Below are 14,676 nucleotides of genomic sequence, written 5' to 3' on the forward strand. Positions count from 1 at the left end.
ACCCCAGATTACCATAGACTGGCAGGGCTGGCAAACCTGTTGCTGTTTGATACCAAAATTCGCCACACTCATTGAAGACAGCACTGACAAAAGTGCAAGGTGTGAAATTTTAAGCTAGTGCTACAAGTCTGCAATAGTTGTCAGAGAGGTTGAGAGACTTTAGGTCAGGGGTGGCGAACCAGTGCAGCATTAAGAAAAAAAGCTCATAAAGCTCATCACCATAAAGAGCCTCACAATAATTTCAAGATTAGCTTTATACCACATAGCTAGCTGAAACAGCTTTTTTCTTAGTCCCTAATGCTTTAGTGGGACACCTGATAGTATATATTTTTTTACAAGTGTCTTTAAGCGGGTGCTCTTTCACCTGTGTCAGTGAAAAAGACAATGATTAGACTTGTTTAAGTGTAGTAAAAATTAATTCATAGACATACAGAGAACTTTTGAGCTCTGTCCTCCAAACTGGTGGATGTGGACGTATCTCATATAGAACATTTTTTAAACATGGAGGACAATTTACTCGTATGGCTCAGATTTGTACCTATTTGAGGGTATTGTGGTCTCTACCGTTTGCATATTTTACACTGTAGTTTAGTCATTATTTTTGGTGCAACAACCCAAGATCATCACTGGCCCCATATTAGCCCTCTTTAAAAACTTCCTGGATTCACTCCTGCTCAATGGTTTTAAGGGGGCATTTAATAAACAATATTCAAGCATTAATACAAATTAAACCTTACTTAAAGGTTAAACACAGTGGGTCTGATAATAAATATCGTTATTAATTTAAACTCTCATACGAGTCTCTTGTTTCTTTCAAATTTTTCTCAGTTTTGTTCGGTTTTTTTATGCAGTAGAAAAATCGCTCCATATCTCAAATCTACAAACTTGCCACTCTGAGCGTCAGCATTGATTGTGTTAATGTGATCAGAACCGGTTTGCTTTTCCCCTTCTGCACCAGAACCTGCCCCGCAAACTGTGACATATATGTTCACTTCTATCTTATTATTTGCGCAGCAGCAGCAGCAGCAGCAGCAGCAGCTTGCTCTACTTCCTTCTCACCTCTGCGTCACAATTCTCTGAGCTTGGAAACAGCGCAAAGCGCACCGACGTGAAATAATGCAGTCGACAGAAATACAGAGACCTGTTGAGGAAAGCTGCCATGGAGACAGATTTTATTCCTAAATGATTCAGCTTCCATCTAACACCTAACCAAAAATGGCATTGAGTCATTCTCTTTTCTCGTTTCAGGATTCATGTTTTGAATCCTGAAAACATATGCCAATTGAGACAGGTGACTTCTACAGTGCTTTAGATGTTCTGTTTTTTTCCTTTCCTGGATCAGTCCTGGAGGACCAACAGCAATAATTTTTGTATATTAGCCTTTGCTACAAAGGTTCAGTATTTGTTCCATGTTTTCTGTGGATGGTGGCACTCACACTGGTAGGATGGAGTACTAAGAAACAATCCTTTCTAGAGTGACATCAAAGACTTGTTTCTTATTGGTTCTTAAACCTACTTGGAAGATAATGTGTTGCTCTTTTAAGGGTCAGAATATGTTGTCAAAAACATCAAAGTATGATATCAGTCCCGCATTTCATCTGTTGTATCAACAGTACAGCCTGGACGCAGTGACGTGAGAGTATGGGGGATACATTCTTGGCACTCTTAGGGCCCCTTTTGGGTTATTTTTCAGACAATACAAATGGTATAAAAACATTTCTGTCACTAATGGTTTGTAATTGGGCAATAAACAACTGTGTATGCCCTTATTTAATCATAATGGCAAAAGAAAATGATCCCAAATGATCCTAATGAAAAGTTTACAAATGTGGACAGTTTGGCCTGCAGGCTCAGAAATGGCCATCAACAGTAGCCATATTGCTTGTAATTAGAACATGTGTATAAAAAGTAAGAGAGTTTCTGTGCTCAACCCAAAACCATTCATGTTTCATCCAATGCTGCACTAAGTTACTGGGGAAGACAGCCCAAGAATTGGAGACTGTATTCTGCCAGGATATGTAAATTTATTAGCAAAAACACAACAACACCTCAATCCCACTGCTTCCTTGGCATGTTAGTCCACCAGGTCTTAGTCCCTCTTGGTTATAATTTCAAGATGCCTGAAAGTGCCATGCCTATTTTCTTTAGACAATTTAATGCAAAACACCATGAAAATGTCCAGCCATTGTGCAATTCAGTAAGGATACAGAAAAGCCCAAAGATATTTTGGTATGAAATGTATATATCAATCCCAGATCAAAAGCTAAAGACTTGGGGAAGATGTAGGCTAAAGTGAGAGCCATTATCCACAGTGACACAAGTCCTTTATTGACAAGGATAAGAGGCCACTCAGAGCAGATAAAGTCATTACACTAAATTCAACATAAAGAGCCAGATTATAGTTGTCTGAAACATTCAAGCAAAGGCTACTTTTTAGAAGCAAGTCCTGTGGTTTGATGAAACTAAAATGTATTTGTTTGTGTTTAGTCATAATTACTATTACATTTAAAGTAAAAAGGGGGAAAGCTTGCAATTCTGAGAACACCAGCACAACTGTAGGAAGTGTTGGAACCATCATGTCACAAGGCTGTTTTGTAAAAGGAGGGACTTGTTGCCATTGTGATGAAAAATATATGGACATATTGAAACAATATCTTAAGATATCAGCTAAAAAGTTAAACAATTGATTAAAATGGGTCTTCTGAATGCATAGTGACAGATGTGGCTCCCACCTGTTTAGAGTTGTATTTGAAACATAATCAATTACGAATTCAATGATGGCTCTTGACTTAATGTAATGTTTTGATTGTTGATTCTATGTTGCATGACTTTGTGTTTTTGTGTTTGTTATAATGTAAAGCACCTTGAAATTCCCTGCTGGTGAAATGTGCTATACAAATAAAATTTTATTGATTGGTTGATTGATTGATTAAGGACAATAAAGGGTTCCCATCAAAAAAGTCTGACTTCAGTTCATGAAAAATAGGCAGAGCTGAGAATGTGCACGTAAACAAGGCAGCTTACGAAACTGACATGGTTATACCAGTTCTGTCAGTAGGAATAAACTATAAATCAAGGGTCATTCAATTGAAAATGCAAAACTGCATGTAAACTTCTTAACTTGATGCTAAATGATTTAAATGACTCACTTATTGTTGAACATTTTGTAAGTAGAAATGATTTCTGTTATTTTTAACTGATTGAATGACTACTGTGTATCTGAATATCTATCCGGTTACACACCCATTATATTTGCACAAACACCTGTAACTATAAGAAGGGGTGTGTACACTTTGAGAATCATATTATTAATCGACCCAGTGTGGGTTGTTGGTGTAGAAAGTTCCTAAATTCTTGTCCTGAAATCTAAACTAAATTTAAAAGTGAATCTTGATCTTGAATCTTGAATCTTGTTTAATTAAAAGACAAAACTGGGTAAAGGATACAGCAGCTTTTGTTTAGTCTGCAGCCTATTCCAATTAGCTAAATAGCGATGATTTCATAAGTCGATGTGTTTTTTGTCACTGTTATTTATGAGCCAGGAGAAAACACACCAATAGACATACATTCTGTCTCCTCAGTTGGAAACGTTGTTTGACACAGCGACACATAGCGGCTTTAGTTTTGCATTACAAGTGTCTTACTGCAGTGCGAGGTTCTCCCATAGAGGGCGCTAACCAACAGGATAAGTGGAAGGGGGAGGAGCGAGTGATGCTCCGCTGCAGGTCTGCTCAACTGAACTGGGCTAACTAATTCCATCATCAAGCTAGTTAGCAGCTGTGCGATGCGCTCACCAACAACAGAAGATGGACTAGCTTCTTTCCCCGCTTCACTGTTTGGATAGTCGCTTTCGGTCCGCGGGTCGTTTTCTCGTGGTTGTAATTAGCGTCTCCATTCATGCGGTGCCCTGTGCTGCTGTGGAGGGTTTGAGCTCAGAGTGGCGGGAGGCTCAGTCACCAGCTCGCAGGGACAGCACGGCTGAATCACCGGTACGGTTCTGTTGTTAGCATGCATGCAAGCATTAGGCAGGGAGAGGCATTTGTCTCGGTAGCAACACAATGTCGCAATTTTAGGCTAATAATTAGCTTATACAGCATCTAATAACTCATCTGAAGCAGTGACGTTACGATAAGATAAGTGGAAACAAACGCTAAGTCCGATGGGTTTACATGTGAATAGCGTGTTTATATTTGAGCTAGTGTACTGGGTGAATACGTTTATGTAACGGAAAGAGGCAGAATTATTAAGCGTCTGTATCATATAGCATGTGTTACGGTGTCTCCCAGCAGAGTAGCAGCATGGTGGTCCCGGACAGTTCCGGTGTGGTCCCTGAGCCCGATAACGGCAGGCCCACCGGCCTCACGGAGAGCTCTGATCCCGTGTGTGAAGAGGCCGAGGAGAGGGGTCATGACCTGGCTGGAGTAGAGCTGGAGGAGGTGCGGAAGCTCCAAGAGCTGGTTCGCAGGTTGGAGGTCCAGAATGAGACGCTGCGCAACAGGGGAGCCAAGATTGTTATCCCCAGAGGAGCCAATAGCAACCTGAGTGCCGCTGACAATATCAACAAGAGGCTGACCTGTGATCAGGTCAGGGTGGGCCACAGTGGAGAACCGGGCAGCACAGATTGCAAACTGTCTCCCCCTCAGGACAACAACAGCAGTGGGGAAGATATGTCCCCTTTGCCCGTGATCAGCAGGCTGGAAGACGAAGAGGAGGAGGAGGACAGGGTGGAAGAGGAAGATCTGGGCCCGTGTGGGAGCTTTCTTTCTCTAACATGTAGAAACAGCAGCGAACGGTCTCAGGGGCAAAGCCAGACCCCTGAGAGCCCCTCTCAGGAGAGCTACGAGTCAGAGACGCTCACAGAGAGTGACTCAGGTGTGGACCAAACTGCGCTGGATGAGGTGGATGTCCTAGATTTGGAAGATGAGTGTTTGGAGGTGGAGGACGAGGACAGCTGGTAGGTCCCATTTTTCTCTGTATGTTATCTATGTTTTCTAGTTATGCAAACAAGGCACAGTTAACGGTTCATTTCATAATGTCTGCGTGCGTGTATATAAAGGAGGCCCCTTCAGCCACATGAGTCATTTGTACCTTTCCATTTGATGGCTGGATTGTGAAGTGTGAAACTCCCCCACAGGGCAGAAACTAGGCAGCATCTGGATGCATAGAAAAGCTCAGTCCTGCACAACATCAAACCGGTGCCTTCTTTCTGAGCTCGTGCAGCTCAGACAGCCATATCTGTAATTTAAAAGATGAGACGAGCAAAGAAAAAAAATATTGTGCTTGACATGTTATGGTGAGCATAATTTGACCTAAAATATATGCCATTCTCAATGTATCTCCTCAAAATAAGTAAAAGCAGTTTCAGGGAACATAAATCAAGCTTTATTGGCTCGATTTGATACAAATTGCTTCTACCTCATTATTGTAATTCATCATTATGCTTCATACAATAACTGATGCTTGTTTACCCTTCAATCTTATATTACATGAAGAAGGATCAGCAGCATGACTCTTCCACAGGTTAACAATGGTCTTCCTGATCCAATAGAGCTCGACAGCCAAACCACTCAGCTTATTTCTTTTTCAGCTTCACATTATTAGCCATACCATATGGGCTTTGTGAGGTTATCATCGCCAAAACATGGGGTAATCCTCATTGCAGCATAATCTGATCTGGCCTGGATGTTGGCGTATGGCTAAACTGCTTTGAGGTGGATTGCACAGCATGTGACCTGAGGTGGGGGCCCCACGTGTGGCAAGACTGTTTTGTTCTGTTTTTTATTATTATTATTATTTATTTCTGAGTGATTAATTAGATGCCCCACATTTAAAGATACTGTGTTTTATTTTTAGATGCAGTGTAGCGCCGAAGGAGATGCCCATCTTTGCATTCTCTTGCAGAGATGTTCATAACCTCTTAAACTTTTCCACATTTTGTCTGGTTTCAACCACAATAGTTATATGGTTTTTGTGTTTTTTATGTACATCATGTGTTACAGCTACACAGCTTTCCCAATAATTCTGAAGTTAAAGGAACATTAATGAATAGAAATCTAAAAAGTGTGGTGTGCATTTGCACTAACTGCTTTTCAGAACCACCTAATGCTGCTAATACAACTGCAAATCCTTTTCAACTAGAGATTTAACTTTTTACCCTAAAGCTCAGTCTTATTGTTTAGATTTAAAGCGTTCTGTTGAAGTTCTGCTTGTATGTTTTGGATCATTGTCCTGCTCATATCTGAACCTCCAGTCTTTTCCAGCCTCATATAGATTTTTCTCCAGGATTATCCCATGTTTTGCTTCATAAATGTTGTCACCGGTTTGCCTGCCATCCTGCTGAGGAAACCACAGCAGGATGCTCCCACCACCATGTTTCCATTGAACACAATGTGTTTAAGGTGATGTGCAGTGTTCGTCATATGCCACCTTAGTGTTTTGTATGTAGGGGAGAAATTACAGTTGGACAGAACATCTTCCACATGGTACTGCTCTTCCAGATTCACATGGGCTGTTTCTATTTTTTGTCTGACTAATATTTCTTGCTAAGTCTCGCATTGTGATCTTATATAATCTGAATCTAAAAATAGAAATGTCTGACTCCCTTTAGGATTCTTATTTCCCCCTGGGGTGATTGTCTACCTCTTTAACATTGATTATAACATTATGATTCTGGGTGCTAATGTGACACAAATGGGCCTCAAACTTTCAATTCTGTCACATGTTTTTCTGATAAGTCTTTTGAAAAGATTTGGTAGTCATGTGGCAGGTGAAGCACTCTTACGTCATCCATGTTTTCCTTGTGCTTTTAACATTGTAATCGGCACAAAAACTCACCTAACCCTTTCCACATGGGTTTAGCATTTGATGTGGTTTTGATTTCTTCGTCTTCTAAATCCCCACTAACATCTCACCTGGTGACCAGTGAGATGTTATTGAGCATTGTTGCAGAACAAACAGAGTTTCAGTATGAAAGCAGCTTCTCCTGCCACCTACCCTTCCATGTCCCCTACCCTCCCTCCCAGCTCTCTGGCAGGGTGTGTGACCTGAATATTGCTCCCCGCATTGTTGCTCGCTCCACTGGGAAACGGGGCCTTTTGTGTTTGCCTAATGGGAAGATGATTTGCTGTTGATTTCTACAGAACCAGTCTATCCAGCATTGCTTTGTGTATCTTTACTGAAAAGATCAGCCCATGTGATCGTCACCACTTCAAAGCTCGCACAGACTTCACGGCCGTTTGCCGTCGCCGGAGCAACAGTAGACGCCACAGAAGAAGTGCCCACAAGCAGCCATGGAAATCTGCGGCTGATGTCTCCTGAAAAGAGGTTTTCTCAGCCTTTGAACTGATCAATCATCCACCCAGACAACACATTTGAAAAAGTCTCGGACTACAAAAGAAGGGCATCCAGTCTTTTTGTTACAGGATGCGTTTGCTTTTTGCTTTCAAACAAGTTCCTTCGTCATTAAACCCCTTAGTGACTTGTTAATCGACTTGTTGCTTTAATTTTTTGCTGTGAAGTCATAAAAAGAAGGTTGCTCTCATTTCTTCTGTTCCTACCTGCGGTTTTCTCCAGGTGTAACCCCTCGTCCCGTGTGTTTTCTCTTGCGCAGGTTGTATGTTTCTCCAAGAAAGCAAGTGGCAGAGCAAGGTCCGGACTCACCGCTGAAGTGGTGTCGGCAGGCCCTCGACCACCGCAGCCCGGAGACGGAAATGGCTTGCCGGACATTGATCAATCGTTTGGACCAGAGTACGCTTTTAACACAAAATATGCATATTTTTGCTGCAACAAATCCAATCTATGGGATTTTTTTTTATTAGGAAAATGAAATTTCAGCTCATTTCCTGCTCCCCCTTCGACTCGTATTCTTACTTACAGCTCACCTCACCGAGACATCTGCATGAATCGGTCTGTTTGAGCTCTGCGGCGAAGCCTGAATGGTGCCATTCAGTGTGGATGATCCACTTTTGTGCGTGGATAGAAAGTTTGCATCTGATCCAACAGACTACATTCATTATTTATCACATGCTCAGCGTCGGCTTCCTGCAAGCTGCAGGACCTGAACAACAAAGCCATTCACACCACAGCCGAACAACTGCATACAGTCATGGGTTAGATTGGATTACCTTCCCCCTGTTCCCAGGGCTGCTCTCCTTTTAAAACGACATCAACCTGATAGCAAAGACTGTAGAGTTAATCATTTAAGCAAGCACACGCGTTTTATGTGTTAATCCGATACTTTTAGTCTGCTTTTTCAGACTTGACGTCATTCTCCGTTCATGTTGGGTATCTGATCTGTCCTGTCCTGTTGCCCGCAGCGTCTCGATGGAGAACCATGTACTGCAGCCCGTCGGAGGGCGGCTCGACTAGCTCTGGCCTGATCTCTCCTGGGTACCACAAAACAACTAACAAATCCGTACTAACCTGTGGCAGCTCAGGTATGGCATGACATTAACGCACTGCTTCTCTGGTGGGAATAATGTTGATAACATTCACAGTTTACATGTGTGAGTTAAAAAGTGTCGGCTTTTTAGGAGCCACACTTGACCCTGTGCATGTTGACCCACTTTACTTTGGGCCTCCCAGCACTGCAAACCATTTTCCAAAATCTTTTGCATATTTTTTTTGGACTGATTACTACTTTCTGCCTGGCAACGATTTGTGTTCACATCTAATACCACAGAAAGCTAGCCAAATAAGGAGATCCTTAAATATGTATTTGTAATTGGTAACTTAGTGCTAATTACAACAATTTTTTTTTATTTTCACCACAGACAAAAAACATCAGAAGTAAAACTACTTATGTGTTTTTCACAACCAGATGCTATTTTATTGCATTATAATGAGTGTGAAATTTTATATGGCTGTCTAAAAATTATTACTTTTTTTGTTTACATTTACTTGTAATTGTCCAACTGGAGAAATTTATATGTGGCTTAGTTTGTAGAGTCTGATTTCATTTCCTATAGTTTTTCTTTTTTTTTTCAAAGATCTACAGTATTGATGTTTCCCAATTTTCCAAATAACAGACTTTTGGATCAACTTGAACATGCCTGGTCGAAGTGATCTGGTCCTGTTTAGTCTGAGATCTTTTACGTAACATGTTTTGCATTTGTCTTAATCCGTTATTTGTTTGTCAGCCAGGGGACCTCATGAGGAGATTAATCTTTCTAGAGTAATGCTGCCTTGCTAAAACAGAGTGAAATCTAAAATACGGTGGAGAGATTTAAGTTACAGCACCTTGCAAAGGTCATACATTTTATCATGTTACAACTACACACTTCAATGTATTTTATATTGCATTTACGGGATTCCTTTTTTTCCGTGTTACATTTATGTACTACTTGTTGTAGTGCATTGACAGGATATGAACACTTTTACAAGGCACTGTAAACAAAGCAAGACAGTAAAATTTTTGTAATGTTTTACGCCAACTTCCTGCTCCTGTGTTGTGCAAATCATCCTGCGAAGTGATGTTTGTTTTTTCAAGTTTGTGTGCAAACAGGGGAAAGTACCCAGGATGTGTTCACAACATCAACAAAGGATTTATTTTTTTCAAATTACAGATTGATTCTTGTACAAATGATGTGTTGCTATGCCACTGTTTGCTTTTTCTGATGTTGATTTTTGCATTTTTTTTACTCACCATAATATTTAATTTTCACCATCATTATGTAGCATTTAGTTTTTGCTGTAACAGGCATCACTGTCTATTATTACAGCTGTCCCCAGCATGCATTCAGCCCTGAGCTCTCAGTCCTCTATAGACAGTGAACTCAGCACCTCAGATGACTCCATCTCTATGGGCTACAAGCTACAGGATCTCACTGACGTGCAGATCATGGCTCGCTTACAGGAAGAGAGTAAGTTAGTGTATCAAACAGAGTTGTTGGTGCTTCCTCTGCATCACTTCTGTGCGGGCAATTTTTGCTTCAGTGTGACGTCTTCTTTGGTGACAGGTCTTAGGCAGGATTACGCTTCCAGCTCAGCCTCTGCGTCTCGCCGCAGCTCCACGACGTCTTTGCAGTCCCTGCGCCGCGGCGGTACGTACAGCGACCAGGAGTTTGACACGTACAGCCTGGAGGACGAAGAGGACGAGTTGTCATCGGCTCCCCAGCGCCGGCATCGCTTTACTCCGTCGCCGCTGGGCTCGCCTCGCTGTCTCTCTCCCTCCACCTCCAACCACGGGCAGGAGTACAGCAGTCGACTCGGGGCGCCGCGCACAAGAACGCCCAGGCGCTCTCTGCAGGGTCCCAGTGCAGAGCTGCTCAAATTCGCCAAGAGTGAAGGTAGACTAAAGCTTTGTAAGGAGTTACCATCTTGTGCGAGGCCGAGAATACTCCCGGGAAGGTTGCTGTAGTTTAAAATGAGGTTTATTCAGTTGTTGAATACATTTTGTGTGGTTGCAGAGGAGTTGAGACACAGCATGCCTAACCTGGCCCCCCGTACCAGCCTACGTTCCCTGGAGGCAGTCAGGAACAGCCGCAGCATGGAGGCTAACCTCCAGAGCTCTGGCAACCGCATGTCCCACCTGACCCGCTCCCCCTCCACAGGTAACCCCGCCCTCCTTACCCGCTTCCCTCACTCCTAAAATAGAACGTTCCACCGCCTCTTGATGTGTGCATGGCCACAAGAATGCTAAGACGAATGGACAGGAGGTTTCTTATTTTTATGCCAGGGGGTATGATTGGATCTTTTTTCTGAGGTAACATAAAAAAGATCCAATCTTTTTTGGATCTTGTTAATTAATGTGTTAAGCACATTAACATAATTCTTGTTAATTAATGCACTTAAAGATATAAATATTTCCAAGATTCATTAAATATACAGAAAGATATCCCTGATAGATTAATTATTACAAATTTGAGGCTATTAGTAAGGATGTAGCAGGCTTGTTTACATTTATCCATCTAACATGGCATCACATCTTGCAAAACAAATTTTGTGCATGCTCACATCACATCGGATGCTACGATAAGCAGCCCTCATCATGAACAATGATGGTGCCAGCACTTTTGCCTGAAAGTAGTTATGCAACACTGCAGTTGTCATTTTTTCAATAGAAATATTAAAACAAAATAATCCTGCCTAAATCTTGTACTCACAGTTATTATCGGCTTTTATTTAAGACATTATTTGCCACTACTGTACTAACACATGCATGATGCAACTCTCAAACAGTTGCAAAAGCATCTCAGATGCTTCTCTCTCTTCCTCATTCTTGGCCATTTGTATTTATTTTTCTTTTGCTAATCCAGAACTGCTCCTCTAAAGCTTCCACAGACAACACAGGAGTCTCACTCACACTGCCTCCCAAAAGTATTCATACAATTTCATTTTGTAACATTTGTCCTGTTAAAACAACAGACTTCATTCGTTGGGACTTTATGACATAGGTCAACGCAAGGTGCATAAATGAGAAGTGAGGAACAAATTATTAATTTTGGCTGAATTAAACTTGTCATGATATGTTCTTTGTTTTTTTATGTAAACAAAAGTTGCTCTAGGGATACGCATAGCAAATAAGCTTCTGCTATAAATGTGAAGTTGTTGATGTTTAATTCAGAACACTTCCTCCTATATAAATACACTGATAGCTGTTTAAACAATCAACTGAAAGTAATGCAAATCTTTTGATCTCCTAATCTGAAAATGCCAAATAAGGGGAAAAAAACAGGATCCATGGTAACTCTGGAGGAGTTCCAGGGACCCTCTGCTCATGATTGTGAATCTGTAGACAGGAGAGCTATTGGTCATGCATTTCACAAATGTCACCTTTATAGAAAAGATACAAGATGAAACCAGTTGTTGAGAGAAACCCATCCAGTCACATTTGCAGTTTGTAAAAAGCCATGAAAAACAGGTCGCATGAAACCAAGATTGAACTTTATCGCTATTTGTTGCAAAAATGGCGCAAGCCCTCAAAAAGAAACAGCTGGAGGCTGGAAACTGGGACAGAGGATCAGCTTCCAGCAGAATTGCCTTCCTAATCATACAGCTTGAGCAAATATTCTTAAAAAAACATTGAAGCCATAGAAATTCAATCACATAGATACCTTTGTCCACAGTTTGTCTAAAATCTCAATAAACTGTACATATCAAAACTGTGTTGAAACCTTTTCTTTCCTGCTTAAGGTATGGCTTGTAGTCGTCTGCGGAGCAACGGTCAGTCTCCGCTCACGTTGCGAACTCCGGTCAAAGCCGTCAACCCTGTGGGCTCCATGTCAGCTGGTCGTCAGTCTCCCAGAGGTCTCCCAGTCATCCAGTCGCTTCCTGTGGCAGGCGGTCGCCGGGTCCAGTCTCCAGGATCTGTAAATGGAGGAAGTTACGTACCTGGGAGGGCCTCGGTTGGGGGAGGAAGGCCTGCGGTGGGGCGAGGTCAGGCTGTGTCATCAATCTCCACAAGAAGCAAACTCACCCAGCCTCCCAGGAGGTCAGTGGCCAAAAGGAAACGGGTTCAGAAATGTGGATATGACGGAGAGTTTAAGTGTTCAGGGACTTTTAATTTTACACTTGTCTGAGTATAAATGGAGACTAACCTTTAATTTATTTTGACAGGTCTTTAGGCATGACTAAAATCTCAGATGAATCCTGGAAAGACGGCTGCTACTGAGTTCTTCCCGTCCTTGAGGATGCTGGAACACTAACCCCACTTTTCTGTATTTGAAGAAACTCAGCCACTGTGTCCCTAAATGAGTCTCAGAACCTCTAGGTCCTTCATTTCAGGCTGGATCCCTGGACTGCACTGGATTTGTAGTTAATCTCCTTCCTTTGCATGATACATTGTCAACCCACACATAGAGACAAAGAGAGAATGTGTAGGACGACGTGGAGTTGCAGAGGCACACTCCATTAGTTACGTGGACCAACTCTTGATTTCCTACAGAAAAAAAAAATCTATATATATGTTTGTGTCAATTTGACATATTTTTCTATGGTGATTTTGAGAAACTGCTGGAATTTTAGGGGTCGTATTTCTGCACTGTTGCTGTAATTGAAATGAAGACAAAAATGAAGATATTGCTGGTTTGTACATTTGAATAACTAGATGAAAGTACAGTGTTGCATGCTGGGTTTTGTTGTTTTACCCTTTGCTCAACAGTCTTCTCATCGTTGTCTTAACTGCAATATGACAAATCTTCCATGTGTTTCAACAATGATCTGTGGAAACTTACAAATGTTTGAGTGACTTGTTGTGAATTGTGTCGTGTTTGTGTTCTGCTACATGCCTACACAGCAGTGCAACTCTTCTCAACCACACTGCCCTTATTGATATCTGAAAAAAAACACATAGTTTGTGCCAAGGTGCATTAAAGCTGGAACTCTTGCATTCTTTGAACAATTGAAGGTACTGAACACGACTGAACTTCACAGGCATTTTTACTGCATATCTGAAGGTGAATTGAAGGCCTGCTTTTTGTAAAACACTGTATTAAAAAACATGTTTATGCACAGAGGCCTCGTGCCTTAGTCAGCTATGCACCCTCATAAAGAGTGCCTCTGAAATTTGGGAGCTGTGATGAAAATGAATAAACTTGACCCTGAAGCAGTAAGTGTTTTCCTGGTTATTTTTAGGCTTTATTTGCCAAAACATTTAAAAAGTTTTAAACCACAATTTACTTGTTTACTCTGCAATCTAAGAATGAACAATAACAAAGGTCTAGCTCATTTATAGAGCATATTTATATAAAACAAACTCGATGTGCACAAATCAGTTTGAAGCTTAGAGACTTAATAATGGACCATAATATCACTTAGTTGTATTTTTTTTTATTTAGAAAAGTAAGTGTGAGCATTTACTGTAATGTAAAATATGAAAGTAGTTTTTTGATTAATTTGCGTGTTTAGCTAAAATAATAAGATCATAAAGATAGAACTGGTGTAACTTGAGTTTTTCCTCATACTATTTTGTAAAGTGCACACTGTCCCCTGAAGCAAGACACCCCAACAACATGAGGTTGTCATTCTGAATGTTCCAGTTGAGATTGTGTTCTCAGAGTTGCAAGCTTTCCCTTTTTTCTCCAAATGTAAAGATGGTTAAGACCAAACACCTAAATTTTCCATACTTCCGACTACAAGAAATGTCACCACAGATTAAGCGCTCTGTGTCCCTGGATTTTTTGTATTATTTTGCAAACTAATGTGGCATTTAAAGTTACTCTTGAAGCAGTGGCTTCTTCCTCCCTGAATGACCATTCAGTCCATGGCATCACATGACTTGTTTCACTCCATCATTAGTTTTTGTTCTCAGGTTGCGTATTACGCAGCAAAGCATATTATCTGCTTCCTGAAGAGTATCATGGTATCAAAAATGGTATCTATCAGTAACTTGTCATGTGTATTTATATGCGTGTGTGTATGTATGTATACATGCATATATACATACATACATGCATTTTATTGTTTTATACTTGTGCATATGTATTAATTGTTTTTATCTTGTAACCAGGTTGCTATGTATTGCAAATTTTTTGCTCACGTCCCTCTTGAAAATGAGATCTAGATCTCAACGGGGTTTACCTGATTAAATAAAGGAATATATATATATATATACAGTATATGTATTTATGCAATTTGATCATTGACTCAATGATCACAATACTATTTCTAAAGTGAGCTTCTAATATTGCGTTAACAGTAATTCACGTAAATTTCAAGGTTTTTTTTTATTTGGCAAAT

At 40.9% G+C, this 14,676-nt stretch overlaps 1 protein-coding gene across 3 annotated transcripts; it reads left to right on the forward strand.

The window, feature by feature from the left end:
• The first annotated feature begins 3,704 nt into the window (after positions 1-3,704).
• LOC102226711 (SLAIN motif-containing protein-like) lies at positions 3,705-13,550 on the forward strand. 3 transcript variants are annotated; one of them, XM_023328786.1, is made up of 9 exons: positions 3,705-3,989; positions 4,287-4,954; positions 7,610-7,746; positions 8,316-8,435; positions 9,720-9,860; positions 9,957-10,286; positions 10,407-10,550; positions 12,133-12,430; positions 12,556-13,550. In XM_023328786.1, the coding sequence occupies exons 2-9, from the start codon at positions 4,299-4,301 to the stop codon at positions 12,608-12,610; spliced, it is 1,881 nt and encodes a 626-aa protein (XP_023184554.1). In that variant the 5' UTR covers positions 3,705-3,989; positions 4,287-4,298; the 3' UTR covers positions 12,611-13,550. The 3 variants fall into 3 exon arrangements, with proteins under 3 accessions (XP_023184554.1, XP_005795416.1, XP_023184555.1); XM_005795359.2 differs by having other exon boundaries at positions 4,290-4,954; XM_023328787.1 differs by lacking the exon at positions 10,407-10,550 and having other exon boundaries at positions 4,290-4,954.
• The last annotated feature ends 1,126 nt before the right edge of the window (positions 13,551-14,676 follow it).

This window comes from Xiphophorus maculatus, chromosome 23 (assembly GCF_002775205.1).
Source record: "Xiphophorus maculatus strain JP 163 A chromosome 23, X_maculatus-5.0-male, whole genome shotgun sequence".
Taxonomy (NCBI): Eukaryota; Metazoa; Chordata; class Actinopteri; order Cyprinodontiformes; family Poeciliidae; genus Xiphophorus; species Xiphophorus maculatus.